The sequence below is a fragment of the Ostrinia furnacalis genome, unplaced genomic scaffold (genome assembly GCF_004193835.3).
Source record: "Ostrinia furnacalis isolate ACB-3 unplaced genomic scaffold, ASM419383v2 OfSCF1098, whole genome shotgun sequence".
In the NCBI taxonomy this organism is placed as follows: Eukaryota; Metazoa; Arthropoda; class Insecta; order Lepidoptera; family Crambidae; genus Ostrinia; species Ostrinia furnacalis.
In genome coordinates, this window is record NW_021131337.1 from 864,407 (window position 1) to 877,522 (window position 13,116).

At 39.8% G+C, this 13,116-nt stretch overlaps 1 protein-coding gene across 1 annotated transcript; it reads right to left on the reverse strand.

Moving 5' to 3' along the window:
• Positions 1-3,355: 3,355 nt before the first annotated feature.
• Positions 3,356-13,066, reverse strand: LOC114351165 (uncharacterized). Its single transcript, XM_028302250.1, is given in 21 exon segments — positions 3,356-3,768; positions 3,882-4,043; positions 4,172-4,425; positions 4,515-4,660; positions 4,751-4,899; positions 5,144-5,334; positions 5,596-5,804; positions 7,428-7,675; positions 7,802-7,963; positions 8,088-8,341; positions 8,447-8,592; positions 8,695-8,843; positions 9,066-9,256; positions 9,475-9,685; positions 10,635-10,880; positions 11,025-11,186; positions 11,271-11,524; positions 11,614-11,759; positions 12,097-12,245; positions 12,445-12,635; positions 12,792-13,066. Coding segments are annotated over 21 exon segments (4,065 nt in total). The 5' UTR covers positions 12,988-13,066; the 3' UTR covers positions 3,356-3,519.
• Positions 13,067-13,116: the final 50 nt, after the last annotated feature.

Consider the following 13,116-nt stretch of genomic DNA (forward strand, 5'->3'; position numbering starts at 1 on the left):
TGCTTGATAATAACCACTGGGACTATTCCTGCTAGAAATTATAGAAGTAAAGCTGACATAATTATGACGCTTTTTTTATGCACAACAAGGCAGGTATTTGACCACAATCGCACCTGATGTTAAATGGGATGCAGTCTAGGATGGTACACATCTGCCCTGTATAGTTCCAAAATACTGGACTGTCCTGTCGATGACATTGACAGTGGGGCGCCACCGTCAATACCGGATCGCTGGTTCAGATTTTTGCTATGTTGGAAACCATATAGTTGAACGATGGTAGCGCCCCCCTGTCATTGAGTTTGGTGGGACAGTTCAGCGTGGGTCATCTATAAGTGCCTATTCACTGCCTATTATAGTCTTTTTCAGCTAAGATGATCCGTATGACACTTTAAGGTTATCCATATTACGCATACTACATATGCAGAATATTTTTGAAAAAATATTTGTATTTCATTAGCAATATAATAAAAAAAAAATTAACTACTTGTCTTGAAATATATAGTAAAATCTGAGTCTATTGATTATATTTTAATTAAATACGATGTAAAAATATTTTTTATTTAATGTACGCAATGTGTGAAACGGAATAGATTTTGTGCTGGGGTATTTGTTGTATAACAAAATCGATTATTTCCGCGGTTCATTAATCGATTGTAGTGATTACTTAGTTATTAAAAACATCTCAAAAATCAACTATATTTTTCGATTGTTGACTTTAATAAACGCATTGAAAATAAATTAATAGTTTTTAATTTAAAGAAATAGAACCAGAACTTTTTAGGAATCGTTTTTTTGAACACGAAGTCCATGGAATTTGAATATTATCAATAAAAAATTGTTACAATAATATTTGTAATTAAAAAAAACATGTTTTTTGTTAAATAACACATATACAAAATATTTCTCTAAAAGTAGGTTTCACTAACTCTTAGAAAAAAATCGATAGATAAATCGCTATGGTTTAGTTATGTGACATCTCTATAACTTTCAAACTCGAAACGTCATACGAATCATCTTAGGTGAAAAAGACTATAAAAGGCCTGGATTATAGTCTTCGGGAAAGACAGCAGCAGGCAGCGAATTCCAGTCCCTAGCTGTTCGCATTATAAAAAATTGTACGCCCATTTTAATATAAATACATGATTATTACCTAAGTAATCATAATCATAATCATAATATCTTTATTGCTTCATGTGGTGCTATACTATGATTACGTATTTAAACGGTTAGAGTATTAATTCAAGATGATCGATGATAAAATAAAATTGCATATAATTATTGCACGTAATTACTTATTGTTGATAGAGGCATCTTATAGGATGGTTGTGAGCGTGTCTGAAAGGTGCGTGCGATGGGTGATTAAAAATTATAGCATATATTATTCTGATGTATAAACAATAATACTGTAAAGTTTCATCAAAATCTGTTCAGTAGTTTTTGCGTGAAAGAGTAACAAACATGTTAACAGCCATACAAACTTTCGCATTTATAATATTATAGTAGCATCATACTCGTATTGTGTGTAGATCAGCTACAAATACAGTAGGTACTAACCGCCGCCCGCGACTTCGTACGCGTGGATCCCGTTTTACCCCCTTAGGGGTGGAGTTTCGTAAAATTTCTTTCTTAGCGGATGCCTACGTCACATAACATCTACCTGCATGCCAAATTTCAGCCCGATCCGTCCAGTGGTTTGGGCTGTGCGACGTGCGTTGATAGATCACTATGTCAGTCAGTCAGTCAGTCAGTCAGTCACCTTTGAATTTTTATATTTACCGACACTCAACATAGCATCGACATCAACAATACAATTATTTCTGCTCTCTGCTTTCCTTACAAAAGATATTGCTGCTCTCCCTCTACTCAGAAATGCAAAAAAAAAATCGTACCTACTCTATGTATGGCACCATCAATTTTCGATTACTCGAATGAATGAATTGAATATTTTAAAGATGAAATAAATATTTTAAAAACTTGGAACTATTCGTAGGTTGTGTAGAACGTGCATTCACTTATTCAAAGGTTAAACTAAAAATAACGTAGAGAAATACTGTCCATGGTACAGCTTTTAGCTATATCAATCCTGTAAGCTCTCTCCCAGCAGTCCATTCCCGCTTATCACTGAAGAGCTATCCGCCATGCTGCCTGTAGGGTAAATAAGGATTATTCGTCCTATCCCAATCCCAACTATATAATATTATAAATGCGAAAGTAACTCTGTCTGTCTGTCTGTCTGTCTGTCTGTCTGTTACGCTTTCCCGCTTAAACCTCGCAACCGATTTTGATGAAATTTGGCATAGAGATAGTTTGAGTCCCGGGAAAGAACATACATAGGTTAGTTTTTATCTCGGTTTTTGAAACAGGGACGCGCGCGATAAAGATTTACTGTGACAGACAAAATTCCAAGCGGGCGAAGCCGCGGGCGGAAAGCTAGTTTTTTTTATAAAAATGTATGTTACCAGCTGACGCTTAATAACCACGACTCAACTTCATTGGTAAAAGTATTTTCTCACTATGAAAACAACACTGAAATTGGAAGAAAATTAGAACACTTATATTTTCTTGATCGTCCAAGTAGGTACTTACTTAGTAGAGTATTTATTTATTTATTTATTTATTTATTTAAAGAATATTAATTTTAATGCGATCGATTTTAACACTGCTTGTATCCATTTAATATTTAAATTGGTATGAATTATTTATTTATGATTTTATACCTACTAAATAAACTAAACTCAAATGTTTTGTCGACCATCTTGATAGCTCATATTATAACATATTCACTAGCAATAGGTAAATGTAATAAATAGTTAATAGTAGAAATACCTTGCCTAATTAATAGACATTTATTTTTCCAATAATTAACCTAATACCAAGAGGCTCATTATTATACTAAGTAGGTATGAAAAAAATATTTCTCAGATTTCAAACAACGTAGATGTTATGGCGTTGTTTAACGTGTTAATACTTAGATTAGATTCTTGGCATAGTTATTGCTTAACGCAAAAAGGTAAACTAATATCAATCCTTTTTTTAAGAACTAATAACATTAATACATAGTTCATACTTCATAATAACAAAGATATGGAAGTGGTTTAAAATTAGTCAAATTACCTATAATAATGAGTTTATCTCTTATCTCTGTTTGTCTCTTCTATTATAATAAAAAAAAATGGTTCATTAAAATTACTAGGTATTTCCAAATTTTTTCCCCCATACTTTGGGCGGATAGAGCTGAAAAAGTGTTTTAAGGAAAGATAAAGAAAAAAAATCTTTTATCAACAGATAAAGACTGTAATACCATTTTAAACCCTATTAATTACTTACATATATTATTATGCTGATATCTGGCTGTTTTGTATTTAAGATGCTATCAACAAGCAATCTTAAAAACCAATAGGTACCTACTTAGAGTTAGAATGTTGATATTATCTGTGACGTAATTCGATTGAACTCACTTCTGTTAAGAAACACTACACTCCACTCCACTTCACAGGTCTAAAAGTTGTTTTAGTTCTCTTATGACAGTAAGCCGATGACGTCAAAGTCTGGTATGTGAGTAATGACTCTTCTGAAGTCGGCGATTGTGCAGCAGAAGCTATAGCCGATGTCAATACGGTCGGGCTGCCAGCTGAGCCAGCTGAAGGCGTTGTTGTTGCGGCAGCGGTCCGTGCAGAACTGCAGGCTGCGGACCTCGGCCGCCGTGTAGTAGGGGTTATTGATGCTGATGAAAGCAGTGCCAAGGCGGCGGCCTGCGTCGTATGCAACCTGGTGAATAATGCAAACGTAAAAAAATATGCCTAAGGATATATCCAATGACCTTTCTTCAGGCAAGCAGGAAAACATACTAATTTCCCACAGGAATGAACATTCCAACTCACCTTGTAATAGTAGAGAGGCACAGGCAGTTGACGACTGCCTCCATTATCACGCAAGTATATATCTTGGAGTACATTGTTAGCATCGCGGAGCTGAGACACACCGAAAGTGCCGGTGTAGATGATGGCATTGTAGTTGGCTTGACCGATGCGAGCACGAAGATCCTAAAACAAATGATTTGGTTAAGTAAGCAAGGTAACTGATATTATTATGAGCTATACTTCTATCTTTTATAGAGATCAGTCTTATTATGCCATATCTTAAAGTTGAAGCATGAAATGCAGTTTATTACCTGTTCAAGGAAGTTCCAGTTTCCAGCGTTGAATGGCTGCCACTGGGGAGCGGCATTGATGAAGTAGAAAGTGGCCCGCTGTCCGGTGGCCAATGGGAAATCGCTCTTGGCTGCGAGGTGACCACGTGCCAAGAATTGGGTGGCAGTCACGTATTGATCAGCTAAAGTCTCTCCTACAATGCTGGCGATTTGCGCCTTTTGTTGAACTTGAGTGTAGAGGTTGTTGATTCCAACGCCAGGGAAAAAGCTGCCAGCTGTAATTTGAATTTTAAATTAAGAATGTATCCAAAAATAGAATAGTTTCTTTTGTCTCATTCCGCATAAAATAATTAAAAGAAAATACCAAGCCAACTAGGACGGTCGACGCCAGTCTGGTGGACGGCATAGGCTGCAGTCTGGTCGTACCATACGTAAAGAACTTCTAAACGTACGGGGTCGAAGCAAGATCTGTACCAGGTGTGGAAAACGTTGTCGACGATGAATCCAACCCTAGAAAAGATAATATGATAGGTAGTACCGAGTCATTGGGTAGAGTTAATTTACTGAGAACATAATATTGCTCAATGATAAAAAACTTACCGGATGACAAGATTATTGTTGAAACATGTTTCACCAGTGTACTCAGCCTCGTGGAAGGCGTGTGCAGAACATGTTAGCCCGCCGAAAGCACCGTTGGCTGACAACCAACCGCTACCAGAGACGATGTTATCACTTACACACGTAGCCGTCTGTTCAAACATAAAAAATTAGAGAGAGCCCGAGTATGTTCAACTGTTTTTCAAGTGTGTCAATTAAGTAATAGCAATTCAAAGTAGACGCTACACACAGATAATTCAAATCTTATCTAGTCATCGAGATTGCTGAAGACCCATTTATTGTCTCATTCATTGACAAATGTTATTATTATAGTTGTAGGAAGATACTGTAGATTGATTTTCAGAAGTTAAAAAGCCAGTATTGCCAACAACTCACAGCGACCGCCACGTTAGCGTTGATGTTTGGATGCTGGATAGTGCGGCCGGAGCCGGTGCAGGCGATGCGGATCTACTCACCGGTGTTGACAAGCATCTGACCAGAGTTGCCAGTAGGCAACAATAACTGATCGCGGTAGATGTACACCGGTTGGGGCTGCCCAAGATCGCCATTAACTCGGAACGTGCACCCTGGATATCAAAAAAAAAATCGTATGCATCATGTACGGACCATTTATTTATTTATTTATTATAAAACTAATGAAAATAATAGTGAAGATTCCACACTGTAGAAACTAGAACATTATACAAAACATGCAAGTTATTTACCTACTACCTTTTAATGGTCATTTTACAACTTATTACTGTTCATACCTTTTTAGATTTGGTGAATTTACAATCTACCTAGAATTTATTAAGAATACTCGTACTCGTAGGTAACTGATCACCTACCACTTCGGGCGTTCCTCTGTTCATCAGCAAGGGTGACGTTGATCCAGTTGGGCTCCTCCTTGGCCAGCCACTTGTCGAGGTAGTCCTCGAAGTCCTCCTCGTTGAGCATCAGCGCCAGCTCCCCGGGTGGCAACTCCGCTGGCATGGCCACCGCGGCCAGGACAAAGCAGGCGAGGATCACCAGCGAACGCATCGTCACTATGTACTGACTACTGGTGTTACCGCCTTACTTTCAATGTAATCAGAACTGAATGCCACCATTGCCTTAGTGATTTTAGTTTATATATTAGCTATTATCTTGGATTTTCCGGACGTCCCTAGACGGTGCAAAGAATAAGTTATTAGGGTNATTAACAGGTGAACGATAAGTGATCTTAAGCGATTATTTTCGCGGTTTAAGATTTTATCAAAACGTTTGATAAAAAATGTAAATGCGTCCCACAGTAAATAATCACAAATAAACAATTTCAGTTAGGTACATAACATTAATTTGTCAGCCATATTCCTGGTCCAGGCGAGAGTCTCTCAAGGGAAGGACTTTCTGAAGCCTGCCTTGACGGTCTGATACCAGCCTTGATGCCTGGATATTTTTGTGGTGGTGGTGCACGGTGAATGGGGTAAGTGGGTAGAGTCCGATAAATAGGACGTATTTCACATACATTATACTCTTCGAAATGGAAATAAAGTAAACACAGTCTGTTATTGAGTATTAATTTCAGAACCTGACCTACATACTTATATACAGGGTGGAATTTTGTAATGCCACCTGGAGGGAAAGTACTCTTAATACTGTAGATAGAAAGTTTGACTGAAAGAAAACATTCCTTCATTTTTGAAAAGAAAGAGAACTGCATTCAAAGATTTCTAAAAATTTGTTATTTCATATAAAAGATCCCACGCGCGGACGCGTTGTCAGTGTGTTGTGCCGCGCGTGTTTTCTATACAAACTGAGGTAGGGTGGGTGTACTAGTAACAAACCAAATAAGCGACATTTTAAAAGTTATTGATATTGTGACTCAATTGTTACAACAATCATTGCAAAAAAAAAGAATTAACTACTCCTTATCTATCATAGAATCAAGTAGTTCATTCCAATTTTCTTAATAGCTGTAAGGTTTATTTTTATTTAACATTCAATGTGGAAAGTTGCAATGTGCCTAAGGTTGACCAGATCATACCAAGTCGTGTTGTCGCTTTTATTTATGACTAATGATTGGTAGAAGTACGGCAGTGCTACCAAACGTAACAAAAGTGGCGGGAAATTCGACAGATTGTTAATATTTTGATGTGAAATTAGAAATGGTGTACTACTGGTTCCTGGTGTGGGACTGGTGCACCCACCCTACTTGCATACAATGATTAAATCTGTCGTCCCGCGTACGAGCGCGGCGCAGTGTGATATACGCCTTATGGTTGAATGTACCTATTTAATAGGTACCTTTATAGGTGTATAAAAACTGTTATGATTTAAGCGGAATAATTGTGGAGGATCTGGGTAAAGGAGTAAAATATCAAATAATAATTTATAATTGTTATTTTATTGATTGATTTTCCTTATTCTATTTTGGAGAATGTACCTACTTACATATTTTTGGTTTTGTAACCTTACAACGCAACTACTTCTTTTACTTCAGAATCTTATCTTTCTCGTATCGTACCTATTAGGCCNATTACATTAAGTAGGTAATTACATACATTTATGTGCTGATTATTTATTTGCATGACGTACTATGATTTAATTAACTTCTTTTGTTATAAAAAACTACGCCCCTATTACGACTGATAATCCCATCTGCAAATGGCTGTAAATTAAGACTAGGTTAAGGTTCTCTTATGACAGTAAACCGATGACATCGAAGTCTGGGATGTGAGGAATGACTCTTCTGAAGTCGGCGACGGTGCAGCAGAAGCTGTAGCCAATGTCGATGCGGTCGGGCTGCCAGCGGAGCCAGCTGAAGGCGTTGTTGTTGCGGCAGCGGTCCGTGCAGAACTGCAGGCTGCGGACCTCGGCCGCCGTGTAGTAGGGGTTGTTGATGCTGATGAACACCGTCCCGAGGCGGCGACCCGCGTCGTATGCAACCTGCAAAATAATGCAAACGTCGAAAAAATTCACGTCAAAGATTATATTCTACGACTAATTCCATGTATTCGGCTCTATCCAATGCTAGTCGATATTTACCCCCGACTAAACAACAATATAACTCACCTTGTAAAAGTAGAGAGGTACAGGCAGTTGAGGACTGACTCCGACGTCACGCAGGTATATATCTTGGAGAACATTGTTGGCATCGCGGAGCTGAGACACACCGAAAGTGCCGGTGTAGATCATTGCATTGTAGTTCGCTTGTCCGATGCGAGCACGAAGATCCTAAAACAGATGATTTGGTTATGCAAGGTAACTGATATTATTAAGAGCTATGCATCTATCTTTTATAGAGATCAGTCTTGTTATGTTATATCTTAAAGTTGAAGCACGAAATGCAGTTTATTACCTGTTCAAGGAAGTTCCAGTTTCCAGCGTTGAATGGCTGCCATTGGGGAGCGGCATTGATGAAGTAGAAAGAGGCTCGCTGACCAGTGGCCAGTGGGAAATCACTCTTGGCTGCGAGGTGACCGCGTGCCAAGAATTGGGTGGCAGTCACGTATTGATCAGCTAAAGTATCTCCTACAATGCTGGCGATTTGCGCCTTTTGTTGAACTTGAGTGTAGAGGTTGTTAATTCCAACGCCGGGGAAAAAGCCACCAACTGAAAATTCGTGTTGATATTAGATATCTACAAACAGGATCCTATTATTTTTGTATCCTAACTGCGTAATTTATGTGATAGTTTCTGTAATAAAGAAGGATATACCTAGCCAGCTAGGACGGGCCACGCCAGTCTGGTGGACGGCATAGGCAGCAGTCTGTTCGTACCACACGTATAGAACTTCTAAGCGAACGGGGTCGAAGCAAGACCTGTACCAGGTGTGGAACACGTCGTCGACGATAAAACCAACTCTGAAAAAAAAATTTTAAGAGGGTTGCTAAAAAATACCTTTATTATAACGGAATCTCATTCTAAATACGGATATCCCGTATTTTCACGAATGATGAACTCACCGAATGACTAGATTGTTGTTGAAACATGTTTCACCAGTGTACTGAGCCTCATGGTATGCGTTTGAGGAACATGTGAGGTCGCCGAAGGCACCATTGGCTCCCAACCAGCCACTTCCAGAGATTATGTTGTCGCTGACACATGTAGCCGTCTAAAAGATTAACGTGAGAACAAGAGTAGGTTAAAGTGCTTTGTAAAATGACGCTTACAAATAGATTGGTAGTTTTACTTGAACGGATAATGTAAATCTTAACTAGTCATCGCGATTGCTAAAGGATAGCTCATTGACGTTTACAAATCAGCATAACTATAAATTGCTATTAGTTGTTGTTGAGCAACAGAACTTTCAGAAGTTGTTTATGCCAGTACTTACAGCGGTCGATACGGTAGTACTGAGTTGAGGATGCACGATGGTTCGGCCGGAGCCGGTGCAGGCGATGCGGATTTCATCTCCAGTGTTGACATGTATCTCGCCAGTGTTGCCGGTCGGCATCAGGAACTCGTTGCGGTAGATGTACACCGGTTGTGGCTGCCCAAGATCGCCATTCACTCGGAACGTGCATCCTGTATAGGTATCGCAAAACTTTCAACATCTACAAAACAATAAACTCCTAAATATTATTCAGTTCAAAACAATCAGTTCATTTCCAAAATTTGGATGGACAGTCACAAATTTTTAATTTAGGTAGGTACCTATCGTCTTTTAAAACTTATACAGAGAGTCCCAAAAAGTAGTGTCAAGCCGCTCGCGCTGTGTGTAGTGTACATTAAAGGTTACTGACCACTTCGGGCGTTTCTCAGGTTTTCAGCAAGGGTGACGTTGATCCATTTGGGCTCTTCCTTGGCCAGCCACTCGTCGAGGTAGTCCTCGAAGTCCTCCTCATTGAACATTAGCGCCAGCTCCCCCGGCGCGGGCAGGTCCGCCGGCATGGCCGCCGCGGCCAGCACAAAGCAGGCGAGGATCACCAGCGAACGCATCGTTGCGACTCCGTTCTAATGCTACCACGACGTTAACTACACCTTCAGTGTAGTCAGGACTGAATGTCAACATTATCTTGGCGTTCTTTGTTTTTATATTAGCCATTATCAGCTTCCCTAGACCAGCCCAAAAAATACGTTAATTAATAGAAGCGTGAACGATAAGTGATCTTACTTGATTATTTCCGTGGATTAAGATTGTTATCACGAAGCTTGATTGTTAAACATGAAGTGCGTCTAACAGTGTGTATGTAAATAAAAACAATCAATGCATTTTCTCAACACCAGCCTTGCGTAAACAGTCACTTATCCTCATATTATACTGGTGTCTATTAACATAGTGTAGATCATAATTTATATCGGTGTGACGTAAAAAATAAAATATGCCTGTATTGCTTCGTCAATACACGTCACTGTGACGAATTTGCTCGTAGAGACGTGACTTCAAGTTTACGAGTTGTGAAAGTCGAACTTAAAAGGGAACGTTATTAATTTAAAAGGGTAAAAACTTTTCATTACTTTCGTGTGCTTTTTTCCTTCAGAAACTAACCTACCTACACATTTGCATTTCCTGAAGCAGTGTTTATGTTGTATAACTTTGGTGTAACTACCTATTGTGCGGTAATAAAAATCTTTATATACATGGTAGAGTATAATATGTTACTTTTGGTACATAAGATCTGGGGGATAATAATGGTAAAGGAATAACATATCAAATGTACATTTATCAATATTTAATTTAATTTATTTATTGGGAGTATTTTGTTTTCATAAGCCTGCAACACCTTACAATTTAGATATCTTGCCGTTCTTAAGGATTAAGAAAGATAACATGCTGATAAATTAGCATGACGTACCTACAATAATTAAATTCATTTCTTTTGTTTTGAATACACGCCCCTATTACGGTGACTGATGGTTCTAACAACTAGGTAATCGTATATTACGCACTAAGCTTCTCTTATGTAAGCAAACCAACTACGGTCCAGTTAGGAATGTGGGTAATGACTCTTCTGAAGTCGGCGATGGTGCAGCAGAAACTGTAGCCGATGTCGATGCGGTCGGGCTGCCAGCGGAGCCAGCTGAAGGCGTTGTTGTTGCGGCAGCGGTCCGTGCAGAACTGCAGGCTGCGGACCTCGGCCGTCGTGTAGTAGGGGTTGTTGATGCTGATGAAAGCAGTGCCAAGACGGCGGCCCGCGTCGTATGCCACCTGAAGTCAAAAAGACCATATTGTCAATTTCGGACGGATTTCCCCAAGGATTTCAATAACAGGCATTCCTAAGATGCACGCTTCAAGGCGATATAGTCGATATAATATGTATTATCTCCATTGAAAGAAAAATTATTTACTTACCTTGTAATAATACAGAGGTACAGGAAGCTGACGAGTGTTGCCGGTTTGGTGTAAGAATATGTCTTGGAGACGATTGCTAGCATCGCGGAGCTGAGACACACCGAAAGTGCCGGTGTAGATTACAGTATTGTAGTTGGCTTGACCGATGCGGGCACGGAGATTCTGAAACAAGATTTTATTAATATTCTGGACATGGTTATGTATGGTGTTCCCAATTTATTAATGACTTGGAATGAAGTATGATACCTGTTCAAGGGAGTTCCAGTTTCCAGCATTGAATGGCTGCCACTGGGGAGCGGCATTGATGAAGTAGAAAGTGGCACGCTGGGCGGTGGCGAATGGGAAGTCACTCTTGGCGGCTAGGTGACCACGTGCCAAGAATTGAGTGGCCGTCACATATCGATCAGCCAAAGCTTGACCAACGATCGTGGCTATTCGTGCCTTCTGTTGGACTTGGGTGTATAGGTTGTTGATTCCAATGCCAGGGAAGAAGCTGCCAGCTGCAAATAGGTACATTTTTATTCATATCGATAAGAAAATTAAAGTTAATTGCCTACGTTCTTTTCTCCTATTTATTAAAATGCAATACCTAGCCAGCTAGGACGATCGACGCCAGTTTGATGGACGGCATAGGCTGCAGTTTGGTCGTACCACACGTACAAAACTTCTAAACGAACGGGGTCGAAGCAAGACCTGTACCAGGTGTGGAAAACGTTGTCAACGATGAATCCAACTCTGGAAAAGACAATAAGTTTTTTTTTTGTAAAAATAGTAAGACCGTAGCTGATAAGCCAACGAAATTGTATCTTTTTCACTGTGAATCATAACCCTCATGTATTTACTCACGATAGGTTGTAGATGTTGTGCTACTATAATGTATTCTGTGTTTGTATAGAGAAAACTCGTACCAAATCATTTCCTGGGGAAATACCTAAATCCAAAGAAGACGATGGTTAGAAATTCAAGGTATTATGATAATCTCGCTCAAACTTCAATTTAGTCATACATAGCTGTTAAGAGATTAGCGATAGTGACTGGCTTAAAAACAAATCTGATAGATAAATAGACTTACCGGATAACAGCATGGTTGTTGAAACACCTGTCGTTGGTGTTCTGAGCCTCATGGAAAGCGTGTGCGGAACATGTGAGCCCTCCGAAGGCACCGTTGGCTCGCAACCAGCCACTGCCGGAGACAGTGTTCCCGCTAACACACGTAGCTGTCTGTATAAAATTAACCGATTGTCTGATAAATATAACAAATAAGTTAGTATTAGGATTAGACAAGACAGCTACTTCATTAAATAGATAATTGAAATCTAATCTACTCGGCGAGGTTAAAATTCCTGTCTTAGCAGAAATAAGACGCAATTAGCTTGCAAATTATTGAAGATCGTCAGAACTTTTAATGCCAGTTACTTACAGCAACAGCTACGTTGGCGTTGATGTTGGGATGCTGGATGGTACGGCCGGAGCCGGTGCAGGCGATGCGGATCTGCTCACCAGTGTTGACGAAGATCTGACCAGTGTTGCCAGATGGCATCAACAGCTGGTTACGGCGGATGTACACCGGCTGAGGCTGCCCAAGATCACCGTTTACGCGGAACGTGCATCCTGTATCACAAATAATTATACAGTATTCGATATTTTGTAGCTGATTTTAATCCCAATTTAATTAAATCGTTCGATAATGTTACTTTAGATTATTTTTTATTCTCAATCGATTACGGATCACTTTGTAAATATCACGGTGTAAATATGGTAACCTACCGCTGCGGCCGTTTCTCTGTTCATCAGCAAGGGTGAGGTTGACCCAGTTGGGCTCTTCCTTGGCCAGCCACTCGTCGAGGTAGTCCTCGAAGTCCTCCTCGTTGAGCATCAGCGCGAGTTCTCCGGGCTCGGGCAGGTCTGCCGGCATAGCCATCACGGCCAGCACGGCGCAGGCGAAGATCACCAGCGTACGCATCGTTGTCACTACGTACTGATGCTACCGTCACTTTGACTACACCTTCAGTGTAGTCAGGACTGATTGTCATCATTATCTGTTTACTTTTTGCTTTTATATTAACCTTTATCTCAGTAGGTTTATCCGCAC